The sequence below is a fragment of the Poromitra crassiceps genome (assembly GCF_964638095.1).
Source record: "Poromitra crassiceps genome assembly, chromosome: 19".
NCBI classification, from domain to species: Eukaryota; Metazoa; Chordata; class Actinopteri; order Beryciformes; family Melamphaidae; genus Poromitra; species Poromitra crassiceps.
The window spans coordinates 16,337,651-16,355,361 of record NC_139646.1 but is presented as its reverse complement, the minus strand read 5'-3'; the positions used below and the strand labels follow the sequence as shown (position 1 = coordinate 16,355,361).

General features: G+C 45.0%; 1 protein-coding gene across 2 annotated transcripts in view; it reads left to right on the top strand.

Moving 5' to 3' along the window:
* The window catches only part of LOC310793771 (endonuclease V-like), a 75,635-nt gene that overhangs the window by 46,549 nt on the left and 11,375 nt on the right, over positions 1-17,711 (top strand). Inside the window, exon 9 of one of the 2 annotated variants that reach the window (XM_083655659.1) lies at positions 15,462-15,518. The exons of the other annotated variant lie outside the window; for it this stretch is intronic. Within the exon in view, the coding sequence (XP_083511785.1) occupies positions 15,462-15,508 (47 nt within the window). The 3' untranslated portion in view covers positions 15,509-15,518. Of the gene's footprint in view, positions 1-15,461; positions 15,519-17,711 lie in introns of those variants that run through there. 2 annotated transcript variants of the gene reach the window in all.

The window sequence follows — 17,711 nt, the reverse complement described above, 5'->3', positions numbered from 1 at the left end:
CAGGCCTTAACCCAGCTTTACCCTCTCAGTTACTCAACAGGCTCAGCATGTGTTCCATCAGAGACTTCACACCTTCCCATCTTCAAGCTGCTGCTTTTATACAGTCCAGGTATGTGGCCCTCTGGCCCGTTACTGGAAATGACTGCAAGATTATCATGTGGCCCGTTACTGTAAATGACTGCAAGATTATGGCCAGGAGGTGGCAAGTAATAAAGGTACTTAAGTGAGATTTTCAAGTATCTCTGTGGCTTTACGTCACTTTAATTCACTACATTTGAACAGTAGGAAAAGTCCAAAATGTGGCACAAGAAAGCTTAGCAGGCCAAAAATATAACAATAAAGAAAAAAGGAGCTTCTTGGGTCCTTGTAGCAAGTTTAACCACTGAAGTAAAGTACATAAGACAGTTTAACAAACAATGTACATCTTCATACAGTACATACACCGGGGCACAAAACGCAACGCGTTTCAACCTCACTGGTCTATATTTTCTACTTGCTACGTTTTCAGAACAGACTCGTTGCTCTCGAGAAATCATCTACTCATTTATTGTTCTTTTTGTGTGCGTGCCAAATGTGATTGGCTGCTTGCTCACCAAAGTGACACCAAAAAGGAGATAAAGAGACACAGACACGAAGAAGCAACACCAAGAAGAGAGAAGAGAATTAACATTAGTGATTGGAGCTGCAGACAGATTCAGAGCAGTGCTCAACAGAGAACTAGTTCAATACATTAGAAATACTCAATTTACTTTTACTTTTTAAGTCAATTTAAGACCATGTACTTTTTCTTGACTTGGACTTGAGTAAAGGATGTGTGTACTTCTACTACCTCTGATTACACAGCTTGCATCTCTGTACCGGTGTCACCAAGATACATTCTTGTACATTTATTACCCTTGGCAAGTAATTTATTCTAGCAACTAAAGGAACCAAGTCCAGCATGCAGTTTATCATGTACAATAATGTGCGGCGAAAGCAAACTGCCTTATTGCTTATAAGTTGAGTAAAGACACTTAAATGTAGATTTTACGGTACATTTTGTTCTTGTAACCATTTTTAGAGTTGCTTGCAAAAAGGTTTTTGGTGCTCATTGGATTCAAGGGTAGAATCTGTTTTTAAGAAAAGAAAACGCCTTTTCCTTCCTATGGCCAGCATGTAGGTACCCATAGCAAAAATGCTTTGAAAACAGCAAATATATATATATATATATATATATATATATATACATGCAAATCAACTCTTCCATCATTTCCCCACATGTTTTGAAGGCAACCCCTCTCTTTAAACACACATGTACACAGGTCACCGGCAGTGTCACAATCTAAACACTCATTCTTGTCAGAGAACATGAGGCTGGAAACGTTGCCTTTAGCTCTGATCGGCACACGGTAGCATCTGTCTTTAGCTCTGAGCGGCACACAGTAGCATCTGTCTTTAGCTCTGAGCGGCACACGGTAGCATCTGTCTTTAGCTCTGAGCGGCACACGGTAGCATCTGTCTTTAGCTCTGAGCGGTACACGGTAGCATCTGTCTTTAGCTCTGAGCGGCACACGGTAGCATCTGTCTTTAGCTCTGAGCGGCACACGGTAGCATCTGTCTTTAGCTCTGAGCGGCACACGGTAGCATCTGTCTTTAGCTCTGAGCGGCACACGGTAGCATCTGTCTTTAGCTCTGAGCGGCACACGGTAGCATCTGTCTTTAGCTCTGAGCGGCACACGGTAGCATCTCTCTTTAGCTCTGAGCGGCACACGGTAGCATCTGTCTTTAGCTCTGAGCGGCACACAGTAGCATCTGTCTTTAGCTCTGAGCGGCACACAGTAGCATCTGTCTTTAGCTCTGAGCGGCACACGGTAGCATCTGTCTTTAGCTCTGAGCGGCACACAGTAGCATCTGTCTTTAGCTCTGAGCGGCACACGGTAGCATCTGTCTTTAGTTCTGAGCGGCACACGGTAGCATCTGTCTTTGCATGTTACGCTGTCAGGCTGCAGAGAAGCTCGCAGGAGGAGCGACTCCACAGCGGGATGCGCTCCGAGGCCCTGGGTGGCAGGCTGCAGAAATAGAGTTTCTGTGTCTCCGCGGAAAGAGAGAGGAGCGAGACATGAACGATGGAGCAGCCTGAGAGGAGATGAAGAGATCTGAACAGAGGAGGGAAACAACAGAAGTGCAGAGGGAGGTCTTCAGGGAGTGAGGGAGAGAGAGAGCAAGAGAATGTGGAAAAATCAATGAGTGTGTAAGAGAGAGAAGGAGATAAATAACAGACTAGAGAGGACTCGGAGTAGAAGAGTCAAAGGCTTTCAGTGGTTCGAGCGAGGGCGTGATGGGCCGATCCTTTTTGCTACATCTCTCTCTGTATTCTGATTGATTATGATCAGTTATTGCTTTTACTCATACTACACAAATACATCATCAATTGTCCTTTTGCACTTAGCTTGCCCTACTCTTTTGTTTGCTCCATTATTTCATTTGCCTTGTAAAGAAAAACAAAGTCGACAAAGCTAAAAAGATAAACAAGCGTGAATTCGTCAAAGCTGCGACCACATTATGCGAATTTCCAAAATGCAGGTTGGCAGGAGTAACCCACCCTACTCTGCCTCTGTCACCCTGCATTTCACAATTTGCATCTTCTCACACGCACACACACACACACGCACGTGCACGCACGCACACACACACACGTGCACGCACACACACACACACACACACACACACACACACACACACACACACACACACACACACACACACACACTTACTTGACCTCCATGCCAAATTGTCTGCCTCTTCCCCTGCCATCCTGCATTTCGAAATCCACCATTGTGGCCCCAGCCAGGGACAGAGATGGGGACTTGGACTTGAGTCACACTTAAGTCACACACACAGTGACTTGAGACTTGACTTGAGACTTGTCCTCAAAGACTTGAGACTTGACTTGCACTTGAAGGTTTGGGACTTGTGAACAATCTTTATTTTTTATTTTTTGGTGCATTAACATTAAGGAAACATCTACTAATGATAATGTCAGTTAATCAATGCTCATACTGTGTATGTTAATAAAGGAGTGAAGATAATACAGTACATGCTTTGAATTCCTTAGTTTTAGCTATGCAGTGTAGCTAAGCAGACCAGATGGCATGCAGCAGATGATAGCATTCTCATCCATAAGAGACTTGAGACTTGACTTGGACTCGTGAACAAAGACTTGAGACTTGACTTGGACTTGTAAAAAATGACTTGTGAGCATCTCTGCCCAGGGATGAGAAGAGTTGCGACGGCGTGAGCGACTTCTGAGCCCACTTAGGCCATGTTCACATTACAGGCAAATCCAATTTGCTGCTAAAGTCATTAATCATCATTATCTTGATTGGTTTCCCAAATCTGATTTGGGAGTGTGTCCGCACTGCCACAAATCTGATTTGGGCAAGTATTCAAGTCGGATCTGTGTGTCCAGATACAATGAGCCAATGAGCCAACATACAATGTTTCTGACAGTGTTTCTGATTTGGGTGATCAGCGCGTCCACACTGAAGTCACATCAGTCGAAAGCAGATTGGAAACTACCTCCATATGTGGTTTGGGACAAGTGACACAAATCAGACTTGGAGCGTCCAGACTCATAAAACCAATCTGGATAGAATCATTAATAGATTAAAGTTCACAAATCGGATTTGGCGTCCTAGTCTGAACATGGCCTTAGTGATGGAGGGGTGAGGCCATCTGCATGGGTGGAGGAGCGGAGGGCCATGAGGTGAGGTTTGGGACCTGACCTTAGATTGCAGATAGGGGTGAGGCACTGAGGCACTGCTCTCACTGAGACTCACCCTGTATAAAATAAAGGTTACAAAATATATATCGCTTTTCCAGAATCAAATTATTGTGCCCATACAATGCTATTAAGTCCCTTAAGTCCTCAAGCCAAGGCTAAAACTTAAGTGCTTTTGTTATTGCTGCCCCTAAACTTTGGAACAGCTTGCTCCTCCATATCAGATTGTGTGAACCAACTAACATCTTGTGCAGCAGACCTCTCTCTCTTCTACTTCGCGACTTATTTTTGTACCATGAAAGATTTTCCTGGCTCCAAAATGGGCCGCCAGAAGAAATGCTTTTGCTTTATTATTTTATCTTGGTTGGAGCACTTCATGTATAAGTGGGCACATCTGTGTTACTTCACAGTGTGAATGCTGCGTTACATTATTTCCACTTCCTGGTTGCCTTACATGTCATCTGGTGTTCTGTTCCTGTGATCTTTTGCTGCTGAGATGTGGGAGCTGTGTGTCACAAAAATACATCAGGTCTTTCTTGACGAATAAGAATCGAAAACACCTTAATTAGTCTTAATTGTTAATCAACACATCATACACGCTATCATACACGCTTTGCCATCCTTTTCCAAACAGATCCAGAATGTCAGGGAAAATGTTGCGGAGGCGTTTGGCGCAAGGTTAGAGCAGCCTCACTCATTAAAAAGTTAGAGTGGTACAGGGACACGGCTTGTTGCTGGAGGAGGCGTTCACTGGCCGTGTTAAGCGGAGGAGCGGGCTGGAGAGGCGCTGAATCTCTCCTCTCGCCCTTTGTACCTTTGGAGAACTTCTGGACAACTCCAGTTTAACCGTATGTCAGTTACTCTAACTTAGAGTAGTTTCCACCTCTTTTAAACATCAGCATACTGTGTACAACATGTGTACTTATGAACTGGACCACTGTGTGTGTGTGTGTGTGTGTGTGTGTGTGTGTGTGTGTGTGTGTGTGTGTGTGCGTGTGTGCGTGTGTGCGTGTGCGTGCGTGCGTGTGTCCAGGAGCACTGTAGCCTCTGGCTCTTTCAGGCAGGCAGCCCAGACCCAGCCACCGCGGAGCAAACGGTTCTGGCACCAACTCTGCTTCTAAGGGCAGTAAATAAAAGATGTAGAGGTGACTCAGGGGTGCAGACCTTTAACAATCTCTCTCTCTCTGTCTCTTTCTCACACTTTCTCTTTTTCTCTCTCTGTCTCTTTCTCTATCTCTCTCTGTCTCTGTCTCTCTCTCTCTCTTTCACATACATAGTAAATCTAAGATTTTACAGTTGATTCCTTCACATTGACCCCAATTTCTAACTGTAGAATCCACACCAGGAGAGTGAGGCGGAGAGATATGGTGGAAAAGGCCATTTACTATCTCACGCTCTCGACAGTATTTGTTGTTCTGTTTATTACACTCTTTGTTCTCTCTCTCTCTCTCATAACATGGTGTGCATCATATGAACGTGCGTGTTAAGGTTAAAGAAAATACTCCTTGCTACATTTGATGTTGAAATCAAAGCTGAAGACACGACTAGGCGAGTGATCTCAACGTGAGAATCCCCCCTACGCTTTTCTGTTATCGTTCTCTCATTTTCTCCCGTTTATTTTCTCCTTGTTTCATCAGGCCGTCTTAACTGTCCTCTGTTGTTCCCTCATTTGGTCCTGTTTCTCTGGCGCGCCTTGAACTCGTTCTGTTTGTGCCGTGTATCACTGGCTCATTCTGCGCTTTGTCAACATGGCAGTTAGCTCATATACTTAGAGTAAGCCAAATGATCCTTTTCTTTATTTAAAGAAATGCTCATTTTGGAAGCACTGAAGATAAGCGCCATTTGATGTTATCTTTGCCTATATGAAATCCAGTTTTTAAGGATAGAACTATGTGTATGTACTCAAATTTCTTTTTTTGTAGTGAAACCGTTCCATTGCCTCGGTCTGTTCTGGAATCATATTTTTGAACTAGTGAGAGACTCTCCGCTCTCCATGACAGAGATCCCCGCTGTAGCCTCTTTGATATTCAGTTCTCCTCTTTCTTTTTCACTCCTCTCTCCATCACTTCACCCTCCCTCCGCCTGCTGAGTTTGCCTTCCCTCCCTTCCCCCCCTGTTCTCCTCCCCGTGGGGAGAGTAGCACAGTATGCCTCAGGCAGTGGAAGGCATCTGGCTGGGCTGACATGGTACAGTGTGTGTGTGTGTGTGCGCGTGTGTGTGTGTGTGTGCGTGTGCGTGTGTGTGTGTGTGTGTGTGTGTAGTGTCAGTGTATGTGTGCGGCGCGCACGTGTTGAAGTGGGCGATTGAGAGAGAAGATGATACGGAAGGAGATCAATCGAAAAATGGACAGATAGTATAACAGTTGTGGCGGTTGTGTGTGTGTGTGTGTGTGCGTGCGTGTGTGTGTGTGCGCGCGCACGCGTGTGTGTGCGTGTGTGTGTGCGCGCATCTGTGTGTGTTAAAACACATGTATGTACTGATTTAGGGGGTTGGGAGAAGAGGTGATAAGGAGGGAGTTATCACTCAGGATGTGGTTACATTAAGGGTGGGTATGGGGGGGCTGTGAGAGAGAGAAGACAGGGAGTGATGGAGCTGTGGAAGAGTTTCTCTCCCTCTTTCTTCCCCCTTTTTATCTGCATTCTGTCATCCGTATCCACGGCAAACAGAAATACAAACTGCATAGGAAAGAGAGAGAGATAGATACAAACTGCATAGGAAAGAGAGAGAGAGATACAAACTGCATAGGAAAGAGAGAGAGAGATACAAACTGCATAGGAAAGAGAGAGAGAGATACAAACTGCATAGGAAAGAGAGAGAGATAGATACAAACTGCATAGGAAAGAGAGAGAGATAGATACAAACTGCATAGGAAAGAGAGAGAGAGATACAAACTGCATAGGAAAGAGAGAGAGAGAGTTGCGCATTTGTAGAGCAAACCATTAAAGAGCGACTCCCTGATGTGAGGAGGAGAGGGGGGAGTTGATAGGGATGATGGGGGGGGGGGGCAGATGCGGAAGCCTACAGATGGAGGAAAGACCCTCCCCCCTCCTCTCTCTCTCTCCCCCTCCCCTCTCTCGCTCTCTCACACACACTCTACGCTCCGGTCTGTCTGTCTGATGCAGAAAGAAGCGCATCCATTTCATCACGCCCGGCCTCACACAGGAAAACCCTCGGCTCGCCTCGCCTGCGTCTGCCAGGACGCCGCTCCACTGTTGATAGATTGCAGCCACCTGCCTCATTTTTCAGCGCGGCCGCCCTCCCTCGTCAAACACATCCAGACTGACGCACACGCGCTCCTCCTCCTCCTCCTCAGCCACGGAGCAAGAAGAACAATCGCTGAGCCCCCAGGAATGAGAGATGGGAAGATGGGAGGGAAAAGGGCAAAGGGGGGCTGATGTGGGAGGTGGGGGAAAACAAAGCGAGTAGCAAACATGGCTTCATTCACAGGTGTTGACAGACAGGTAGAGGCAGAAACAACAACACCCGCTTGCCAACGTCAAAGTCGCTGGCGCCGAGCAGCGAACTCTTCCGAGGCGCCGGGGGAAGAAAGGTTCACCTGCGGTTTGATTTTGATGGTATAAGAAGGAGTAGTAAGAAAAACACACACAGGGCAAATGTCGATGCCGTTATAAGAGACGTTTGTGCAGTTTGTTGAGAGTGACTGAGTCCAAACACAGCTACATTACGGATCCCAGTGAAACGGGGGAGGAATGGAGGCTGACATAAGAGTCGTACAGCTGTTAGAGAGGGAGCGAAAGTAGACACGTGTTTAAAACATCTCCAACTTTAAATGCATGAAATAATGTCACAGCGTGTGCCTTTCCCAGGAGGAAGGCAGTCAGTTCAGGTCAAACTCAAGAATTCAGATACCTCCTTGCCACAAATGCGCTCTCTCAATGATGCCATCATGTCCGCTTACTACCCGCTTACAACATGATGAATGGGTGAAAAGGCTTGTGTGTGTCATGTTTCTGTTTATACCGGCTGCTTAGCTGTTCCCTGCGACCATCTGTTCACTGCTCCATCCATAACTTGTCTCCCTCTTATCACAACAATACTGAAAGAACCTTCTCATTACCGTCAGAGCAGTAGAGCTACTTCTTCTTCAAATGTGTTGAAAACGTATCTTTTCGAAAAGGTACGCCATGCTACCTGTCCCATGCAATGTGATCAATTGGAGTGGGGAAATGAAGAAACTACAGTTGCATGTGGCATAATCTTTAATCATTCACTTATAAGGTTGTCAAAAGTATCAATAAGTCCGGATACAGATACAATACTCATTTGCAATTGCAAACACAGGTATTGATACAAGTATTGATACAAAAAGAAATACGGATACAATACTCATTTGCAACAGTATCGATAACAGCAGTGCTTTCTCTAAAAGAAAACTCAAAAATGCTACAGATTTTTCCCTTCCTATCATTGGTGGGTATCTGTTGCTTCAACAAGCTAAAGGTGTTCTGATAGGCTGATGACTAGAGCAGGGGTAATCTGCTGTGTAAGTGCAACGTTTTTAATTCGTATTATCGGGCATAGATTAGGGAGAAGCGTGCGTCTGTCCATCCCTCTTTTTTTGTCTTTTTTTTAAGCCCCGCCACCCCCCCCCCCCTCGAAGTTGGAAATTCTAGTATCGTGACAACCCCATTCACTTATGATAGCGCTAAACTCCTTTTTTTTCTCAAGTGGTGAGGCACTTTGAGCATGATTAGAGCCAAACAGCTCCTCCATGTGTGTGGGAGGACATCCTGCGCTTTGCATTTCTGTTCATAAAAATGTAAACCCGTCCCGACGAGTGTTGTGCCGGCGGCGTCTCCGCCGTCTCCACCGTCTCCGCCGTGGGCTCGGGGTCTTGTTGTGTTGTGACATCCTCCTGACGTCTGTGATTGATGGACGCCCGCCACTTGAGTTATCACGACAGGTGAGCTGCGGCGCCAGACAAATAGCCTTGTTTATCTCCAATAGAAGCCCTGGCACAAGCACACGCGTGGAAACCAATCTCACCCGCACCGCCAAGGCGCTCACCTCCACTTTAAAAACACACACGCGCACACACACACACACACACACAGACACACACACGCTGTCCAGCTGTCCTGCCATCATCCACTTCTCCACAAGCTCAAACTCCTTCTCCTTCTCTCTCACTCCAAACCAGAAAATCAATCTGGCCTTTTTTTTATCCCCTCCCCCGAAGCTTCTAAAGACAAATCAATGCGGGCCGATCTATTGTAATAAGGATGCGTCAGCCTTGGCCGAGAGGCAGAGGAGACGCAGCGAACATCGGTTATTAGATTTTCCTGGCCGGGCCGAGCGGACAGACGTGGCCAGAGCTTTGGTTTTCATTGAGTGGCTGTTGTTGCGTTAAGTCCGCTCCTGCTTCTAAAGTGACCCTGCCGCCCGCCAGCGGGCCGCGGCCAGCTGCTGCGGTCAGCAGCGGCGTTCGGCTTTTTGTCAAGAGTGCGATTTAGACCTTCCTGTGACGACCAGAGGGTTTCCACGTGGATGAGTCTCCCACCTTAGCTTGCAAGTTGAAACATGTTTTGAATTGTCAGGCCAGATGTCACCAGATGTCCATATCATCATCCCAGCATCCCAGCATCCCAGAACCATTGAAAGATGGAGGAAATTGGATGAAAGTGTCGTGTTTTTTTCATGTATTGTGGCATTTTACTAGGCTGGTGACACACACACACACACACACACACACACACACACACACACACACACACACACATACTAATACACTTTTTATTCCTCCGTTCCAGCCCACTGCTCTCTGTCATCTCCTATTTCAGCATCTATCTTTCACAATATTCAGAAAACATGTGACGTTACGATCGAGGCTTTTTCAAAACCATCATCAGCTTCTGCCTTCTGGCTAAACTCCAAGGCAGAGGGGACAGTAGTCCCATTCACATGGCTGGCTGGAGATTGAGGGGAATATTTTCTTTCTGTGTATATTATGCTTGTGTGTGTGTGTGTGTGTGTGTGTGTGTGTGTGTGTGTGTGTGTGTGTGTGTGTGTGTGTGTGTGTGTGTGTATATGTATATGCGGTTGATCAGAGATGGCTGACACCTATGAATATTGATAATCCTAGAGAGAGCATGGGATAGTCATCTGCCCAAGGCGCTTCTTCAGCGTGCCTCATCAATATGAACTAATCTAGGCATCTATCTCTCTATCTATCTATCTATCTATCTATCTATCTAATGCAGGGGTGGGCAATTCTTTTTCATGGGGGGCCACATGAGAAACCCAGATTGTTGCCAGGGGCCGAACAAATATTGTCATGCCGTAACCCATGCATGGGTAACTTTGATGATAGAGAGGGCCACAAAAAATGTATTCGCTACCAGGTTTTGCTGAGGGCCGAACGGGGCCAGCGTGAAAAATTTGGTGCATTTGAAGCCACGTTTAGAGGAATAACTCATTTTAAATTAACAGTTGTGATGTCATTATTCAGTCTTAACCACCAATATTTCATCCTTTTCTCATTCACTCCTATGTCACCACCTGCTCTCAGGGCTTGAAATTAAGTTTTTTGACCACCTGCCAATATGGCTGCTAGATTTTAAAGTTACCAGCCAATTAGAATTTCCACTAGCCAAAATGTTTTTCTTGAAATAAATCAGAATATGAGTGGGTTAATTTAAGCATAAGTATCAGTAAGTGGCCCGGCATAATCAAAGCCTGTGTTGAGGGTCACACAAACAAAAATGCAGTCTTGAAGCTAAATAAATCCAAAACCAATGAGTTAATTATTTAAATTTCTAATTCAATGTAGCCTTTTAGTCATAAAGATTATTGAAAGATATTCCATATTCCAGACTGAAATGCTATAACAGAAGTGGAGTATTGGCCAGAATGACATGAACATTTGGACATTTATTCAGCGGGTATCTTGCATGTTGCGTTCAGGTGCACTGTGTAAAAAAAAAAAAAAAAAAAAAATTTTTTTTTTTTTTTTTTTTTTTTTTTGCAATTCCATGGCGGGCCACACAGGTGGCGCCGGCGGGCCGCATCCGGCCCGCGGGCCGTAATTTGCCCATGTATGATCTAATGTATCTATCTATCTATCATCTTTCCATCTATCTATCTATCTATCTATCTATCTATCATCTTTCCATCTATCTATCTATCTATCTATCTATCTATCTAGGCTACCTATCATCTATCTATTTATAATCTTTCCATCTATCTATCTATCTATCTATCTATCTCTCTATCTCTCTATCTATCTATCTATCTATCTATCTATTAATCTATTATCTTTCCATCTATCTATCTATCTAGGCTACCTATCATCTATCTATTTATAATCTTTCCATCTATCTATCTATCTATCTATCTATCTATCTACTACAGTACCTATCCAGAGACACACCCACACAAAGTACATCAATGTTGAATGCTCTGCACGTCTTCTGTCTCTCTTTCCCCCTCTCTCTCTTGCTCTCTCTCTCACACACACACACACACACTTACTGTATGCCAGTAAACACTCATCATACCCCCTGAGGAAATAATGAATGCGGTGCGCAGGTTCAAGTCCTGAGCAGCAGCCTCTCATCTTCTCTTCGCCCTGACATGCCATCAGCGTCTTTCTGCCCACGCATGAGTACAGTATTGGCTTTTATGCTGTACGCCGTCACGTTCACTCCCGAGACTATAGTCAACTAGCAGCTCCTACACACACACCCCACACTCCACACCTACACTAACACACACACCACGCACACACACACACACCACACACACACACACACACACACACACACACACACACACACACACACACACACACACACACACACACACACACATACCACACACACACCACACACACAATGCATCATCACTCACTCTAACTAAACCACAGCCGCGGGGCTCTTTCGCTGCAGCCTGGCCATAATAATGCCTCATCTTCCAAGCCATTCATACGCTGTAATGTGTGCGTGTGTGCTTGTGTGTGCGTGTGTGTGTGCCTGCGTGTGTGTGTGTGTGCGTGTGTGTGTGTGCGTGCGTGTGCGCGTGTGTGCGCGTGTGTGCGTGTGTGCGTGTGTGTGCGTGTGTGCGTGCGTGTACGTGTGCGTGTGTGTGCGCGTGTGTGTGTGTGTGTGCGCGTGTGTGTGTGTGTGCGCGTGTGTGTGTGTGTGTGCGTGTGCGTGTGTGCGTGTGCGTGTGTGTGTGTGTGCGTGTGTGTGTGTGTGTGTGCGTGTGCGTGGAGTAGATCATCATGAGTGGTGGCGGCTTGTATTGCTTGTGAGTTCCCGAAGATACTAAATCCTGTTCCATGCATCACGCCCACTAGAGCTCATTAGCATATGGGTGTAATACTCTTTTTACTACAGGCCATGCAGCGCTGTGATTTGTCGGCTGAGACAGCACTGAATCCACCATGATGATATTTGACTTCACACTCAAGTGTCATGCTAATGCCTTCCTCTCTGAGCATGTATATGTGAACTATGCACATAAATACATGAATTACAGCCTGGCACTCAACATATAGACATGTAGTATGCATGCCGTGCTAAATCCCAGCGGGGTAAAGACTGCACCATTCGTTATGTCAATTCTCTTCACTGACTCTCTCCCTCCCCTCTCTCCCTCTCTCCCTCCCCCCCTCCTCGTCCTCCCCTTCAACTCCCATCCCGGCCACCATTCTCTCTCTCTCTCTCTCTCTCTCTCTCTCTCTCTCTCTCTCTCTCTCTCTCTCTCTCTCTCTCTCTCTCTGATGCCCTGGGTGTCAAAGGCTGATCGGCTTCCTAAAGCCCACAGGTTTGATGTCAGACACGGGGCTTCAAACATCCTCTCTTCCTCTGTCTCTATACCAGTGTTTCTTAAAGTGTGGGGGGGGGGGCGCAGGGAGAAATGCAGCACGGAACCAATGTTTTGACTTCAGACTTTTTTCCCGGTGATCAATAAATGAACCCCGCTTCTGTAGTGACTTCGCATTCATTCCATGGATGGTTCATTCATATTGCCAAATATTTGAACTTGTTTTGTTTAGTTTTGCACAGGTTGCACTTTATTGATATTATTTTTGAAAATATGTACAGTGCAAAACAGGTTCATTGCAGCCACTAATACAGTGATAAGACTTAATGCAAATTTTTCTTGCCAAATATTTGTTATTTTTTGCACAGATAGAACTTTATTGATATCGTTATAACAAAGTGATTGCACATTTCATTAGATTTTTATCTGATGGAGCAATCTGGTTAACTTTGTTTCTTCTAGCAAAGTGATTGCAATTGCAATTTCTGTTTGATTATTATTTAAAAAAGCACAGATGTACAGTAGCAGTCACAACATTTTGTATAAAGTTGAAATGGAAGTTATTTTTTTATTTGGACAACATTACTGAAAAAAAATAGAAAGGAATGGTCAGGATCTTGATGTAATTTCAATAAAAGTTAAACTTGGACCCTTTTGTTACAATTTTGTTGGGGCCGTGGGGCATGAACATTTTTCCTCCTCCAAAGTGGGGCATGACAGAAAAAGTTTGAGAACTGCTGCTCTATACAGTGCTCATTTCCTCTCTTCCCCTGCTTCTCTGTAACTTTGCAAGGCAGCTGGATTCGCGCTGGCCAGCCTGTCTCTCTCTCTCTCTCTCTCTCTCTCTCTCTGTTTTTCTCTTTTCCTGCTCCTCTCTCTTTCTCTCAAGTAGACACAACTCAACTCTCTTCTTCCACCCCACTATCCTCCGGCACATCTCTCCTAACACCTTGGTTTTGTTTATTTTTATTTTGTATATTATTATTATTATTATTATTATTATTATTATTATTATTATTATTATTTGCACACTATCCCTTGCTCGTCTGTTTCTAGCTCCTCCACTCCCCCGATTTCTCATCTCATCCTTCTCTGGCTGTCTCCCCTCCTCCATCAACCCTCTTCACTCCGCTGCACAGCTGTCGGACACGGCAGTGAATCAGATCGGCCTCCTCACCCAATCAGAATTCAGCGCGAGGCGGCGTCTCTTCAAAGCGAGAGTCGCGCTCCGCCAGCGGCCCGGCCCTAAGCCGCTGATTTGGAAGAGAAGCCCTGCGAGGAGAGAAGATAGACGCACGGGGCTCAACTCCTCACAGTTCACTGATAGTCTCTGCTCGGAATTCCTGATTGTTTAGGACACCGCGGGTCTTTTTTAAAGGGCTAGTTCAGTCAAATGAGAGACGCTGGGTGTGATGGTGCTGGGGCTGCCACTGTAGAAATCTCCCTTTCATGTATTTATCCTGCATCAGCACTGCTGACAGCTATTTCTTGACGGTTATCCAGTAGAAGCAAATTAGTACAGTTAGTGTTAGGGCTGAAAATGGTTGAAAGAAAATGTGCTGGTTACAGCTTCATAAGCTAAGATTTAGGCTACTTGCTTTTCTTCATTTGATATCATTATAAAATCAATACATTGTTGTTGTTTTTTGCTGCTGGTCAGATTAAAATGTTATGAATCACTTTTGGCCCTGATAACCTGACAAATGTCCAATGCCCCCTGATGGCCATTTGTCATTCTTTTTTACATTTTATAGACTAACTGAATAATTGATTAATACTGAGAAAACACATCAGATTGATTGATCACAAAAACAGTTGTTAGTTGCAGCCCTACTGTATGTTAGGCCTGCACGATATGAGCAAAATCTGCGATGTGCGATAACATTGTTCAATATAGCGATGACGATACGACTTGCAATAAATAAGCAGATATTAAAGTATGCATATTAGCTATACAGTTCCTATGTCTTTCTGCTTTAATAATGCTAACATAGACCCCAAACATAGCCTATGCCCACTGAATAAAGAAACGAAATACACACTGACTCTAGCTGAAACTACACACAGCGTGTTTGGGCTTTGGCAGAGGGGCGGAGCGGAGCACGCTGTTGTAAAGGGAAAGGTGTACGCTGGATTTACAACACAAGACAAAATGATCAGATGCTGAGTGGGAATGCATGACGCATGTAAATAAAACCACTTTTGTTATTCATTGCGTTTCAGGCAGTCTTTGCGATGTGTTTATTGCGCATGTTCATATTGCGATGACGATGAAAATACGATTAATTGTGCAGCCCTACTGTATGTTCTGCAGTGGTTCATGTCATTGTCGTCTTTATTGGATCGCTGACAGCAGACAGAGAGAGGCAGCAGACATGCAGCACGGGCCCCAGACTGGATTTGAATCCTATGCAGTATGACATTATTTGATATAGGTTTATTGTAGCACAAAGCCCTTGTGTCTCTCTCTCTCTTTCACATCCGGCGGATCCCACAGTAAAACCTGCCCATTTCCACCACTGCAATTATAGGTGTCTGCAGGACCACATTTTCCCATGACAACACACACACACACACTGTGATGATGACACACACACATGCTGTGATAACACACACGCTGTGATGACACACACACACACACACACACACACACACACACACACACACACACACACACACAAAGACTCACAAGGTGAGAACAATAGCAGCCATCGCTGTCGTGTCTGGTAAATATATCATAAATACTTTGAGATTGTGTCACTTCTCAAATATAACAATACTGTGTAACTTGTGCAAATCACGGCGCAATCGGTTCTTAAAAACTCCAGCTCTCGTCTTGCCTTGCAGCCTGTCGCCGCACCACAGGTGTCAGCGCCATAAATAATGTTTGGTGCTGCTTCTGTTCTTTTTCCAGCAGCACCCGTCAGGGGTGTGCGGAGGCAGCGGGGACGGGACCGCTGACAGGTGACAGCCGGCCCACTGGTCCCTGTCACACTGCCACGGCCCACGTCCTCATCAGTCAGGCCATCGCTGACGTCACGCGGGGGAGGAGGAGTGGCTCCCGGTGCTCGCATGACTCCCGTTTGATCTAATTATGGTCAGCAGTCTAGTGCCCTGTCACTTCCATCAACAGCTACTCTGGAAAAGTCATGAACCATCGGAAAGTGATTTTCAGCGCTTTCTCCTGCTCTCCTCTCTTTCAGCAGCAGTCACAAAGCAGTTTAATGAAGTTCCGCGGGAAATAAGCCCTGATAGTTTAACTTTGTTATACAACTTCCCCCAATAAAGGATTTCTGCACAGACGATGAAAAGGGTATGAATATGAGACTAAGCCAGCCGCCTCCTCGTCATGTTCAGGAGATTCAATTTCATTCAGACTCCATCAAACGACGTATAGTTGTGAAACCAATCAACCTTTATTTAGTTCTGGGAAAACACACTGAGGGTTGAGACCCTCTTTTCCAGTGGTGCCGAGATTATAAGTAGAGAAAGTCACAGATAACACGAAAGGGGAAATTAATGAATAAATGAATAAATAAACAACTAACTAAATCAACAAAAAAGTCAATTTGAAAAGAGAATCACAAAGATGTTAAAACAGGTGCAGAGGGCATGTGCATACCTCCAACCTTCTACAGAGTTTTGTGGCGTTACGTCAATCTGTTTGGAAGTTAGGTGCCTTTTTGTGATTGGCCATGCCCATTACCACGCCCCCTTTTGGCCAGTGGGCGTGGAAAGTTAATCAGTATATAAGTTGGCCCATGACCTGCTTTTCTACCAAGTTCCGTGCAAATCAGTTCATAACTTTTTGAGATAGCCTGCAGACAAACAAACAGGTGCAAAAATATAACCTCCAACTCCGTTGACCCGGCCAACTCTGTTGGGCGGAGGTAGTTAAGGTTAACCACAGTTGATATGTGGAAATATTGTTCTGCGAGTTGCGGTAGGTAAAGGTTGAATAAAGAGAAGAGCAGAGGTGTGAACTCTGATGAAGCTGGCAGCGGTGTGGACACCTCTCTGTGAAATGAAAGGACCTTGAGGGCAAATCTTGGCGTACGTACATATTTTAAAAGCTTTATTTGAATCCAACAACACACACGCACACACACACGCACACATTCTTACAGATGATGACAGAGAGGGGGACACAGCTGGATGCAAACACACAGACACAAACACAGTCAATTTGAATCTCAGGTGTTGGTGTCTGAAAATGAGCCTGCTGCACTTTAGTCTGTGTGTAAATCAAAGAGAAATGCTTCTCTATATGAGGCATTTTGGAATACATACATACAAATATTTTTTCCACAAGCTACAACACCCCCCCCCCCCCCCCCCCCCCCCCAGTACTTTTACTGTCAACTCAACGTCTCAGTGGAAGCAGACTAGCACTATTGCCAAGGGAGTCCCTTAATAAGATTTGATGTACAGTATATAGAGCATCTGGAAAGGGACGGCTGCGTGTGGGAGATAGCATGAAATGACCTGACAGCAGCCTGTCATGTGACAGTGATGTCAAGGGAAAAAAAAAGAGAGAGAGAGAAAGAAATGAGTAAATGTAAGTCTACTGTAAGCTCTATTTGAACAACCAGCAATATAAACAAAAGAACTTTGAGCATTATGATATTTCTATGCCTCTCGAACAGGCTGTACCTACTATAAATTGATACTACTGAATTTAGATGAAAATCTAAAATTGGCTTGAAAAAGTCAGAATAGTGTAAGCTCCAGCTCATTCTAACCAAGTTGTTCAGAATAGACTACGTGTCCCCCTTTAGAATACTCTCAGTCTGATACAGTGCTTTGTCTCTCTGCTTTCCAGCTGTCTAAATACATACACAGACGCTTGAGCTGAGCAGACTGCACTCTCTCTCTCTCTCTCTCTCTCTCTCTCTCTCTCTCTCTCTCTCTCTCTCTCCTCTCTCTCTTTTAAATAAGAAAACACTATTGATATCCGTCCGAATATGTGGGTAAACCTTGTTTGGGAAAATTAAAGGGTGGGCTTATGTGGTGTAAGCCCGATCTGCCGTCATACAGAATTCTCAGTGTATCTCCACATGGCCTCATCAGCATCAATGAAAACAGCAGCGCACCTCTGGTCTCCTGACAATACCCCAAGCACAACCTTGGCCTCTCCAATCACCTCTGAACACACACACACACA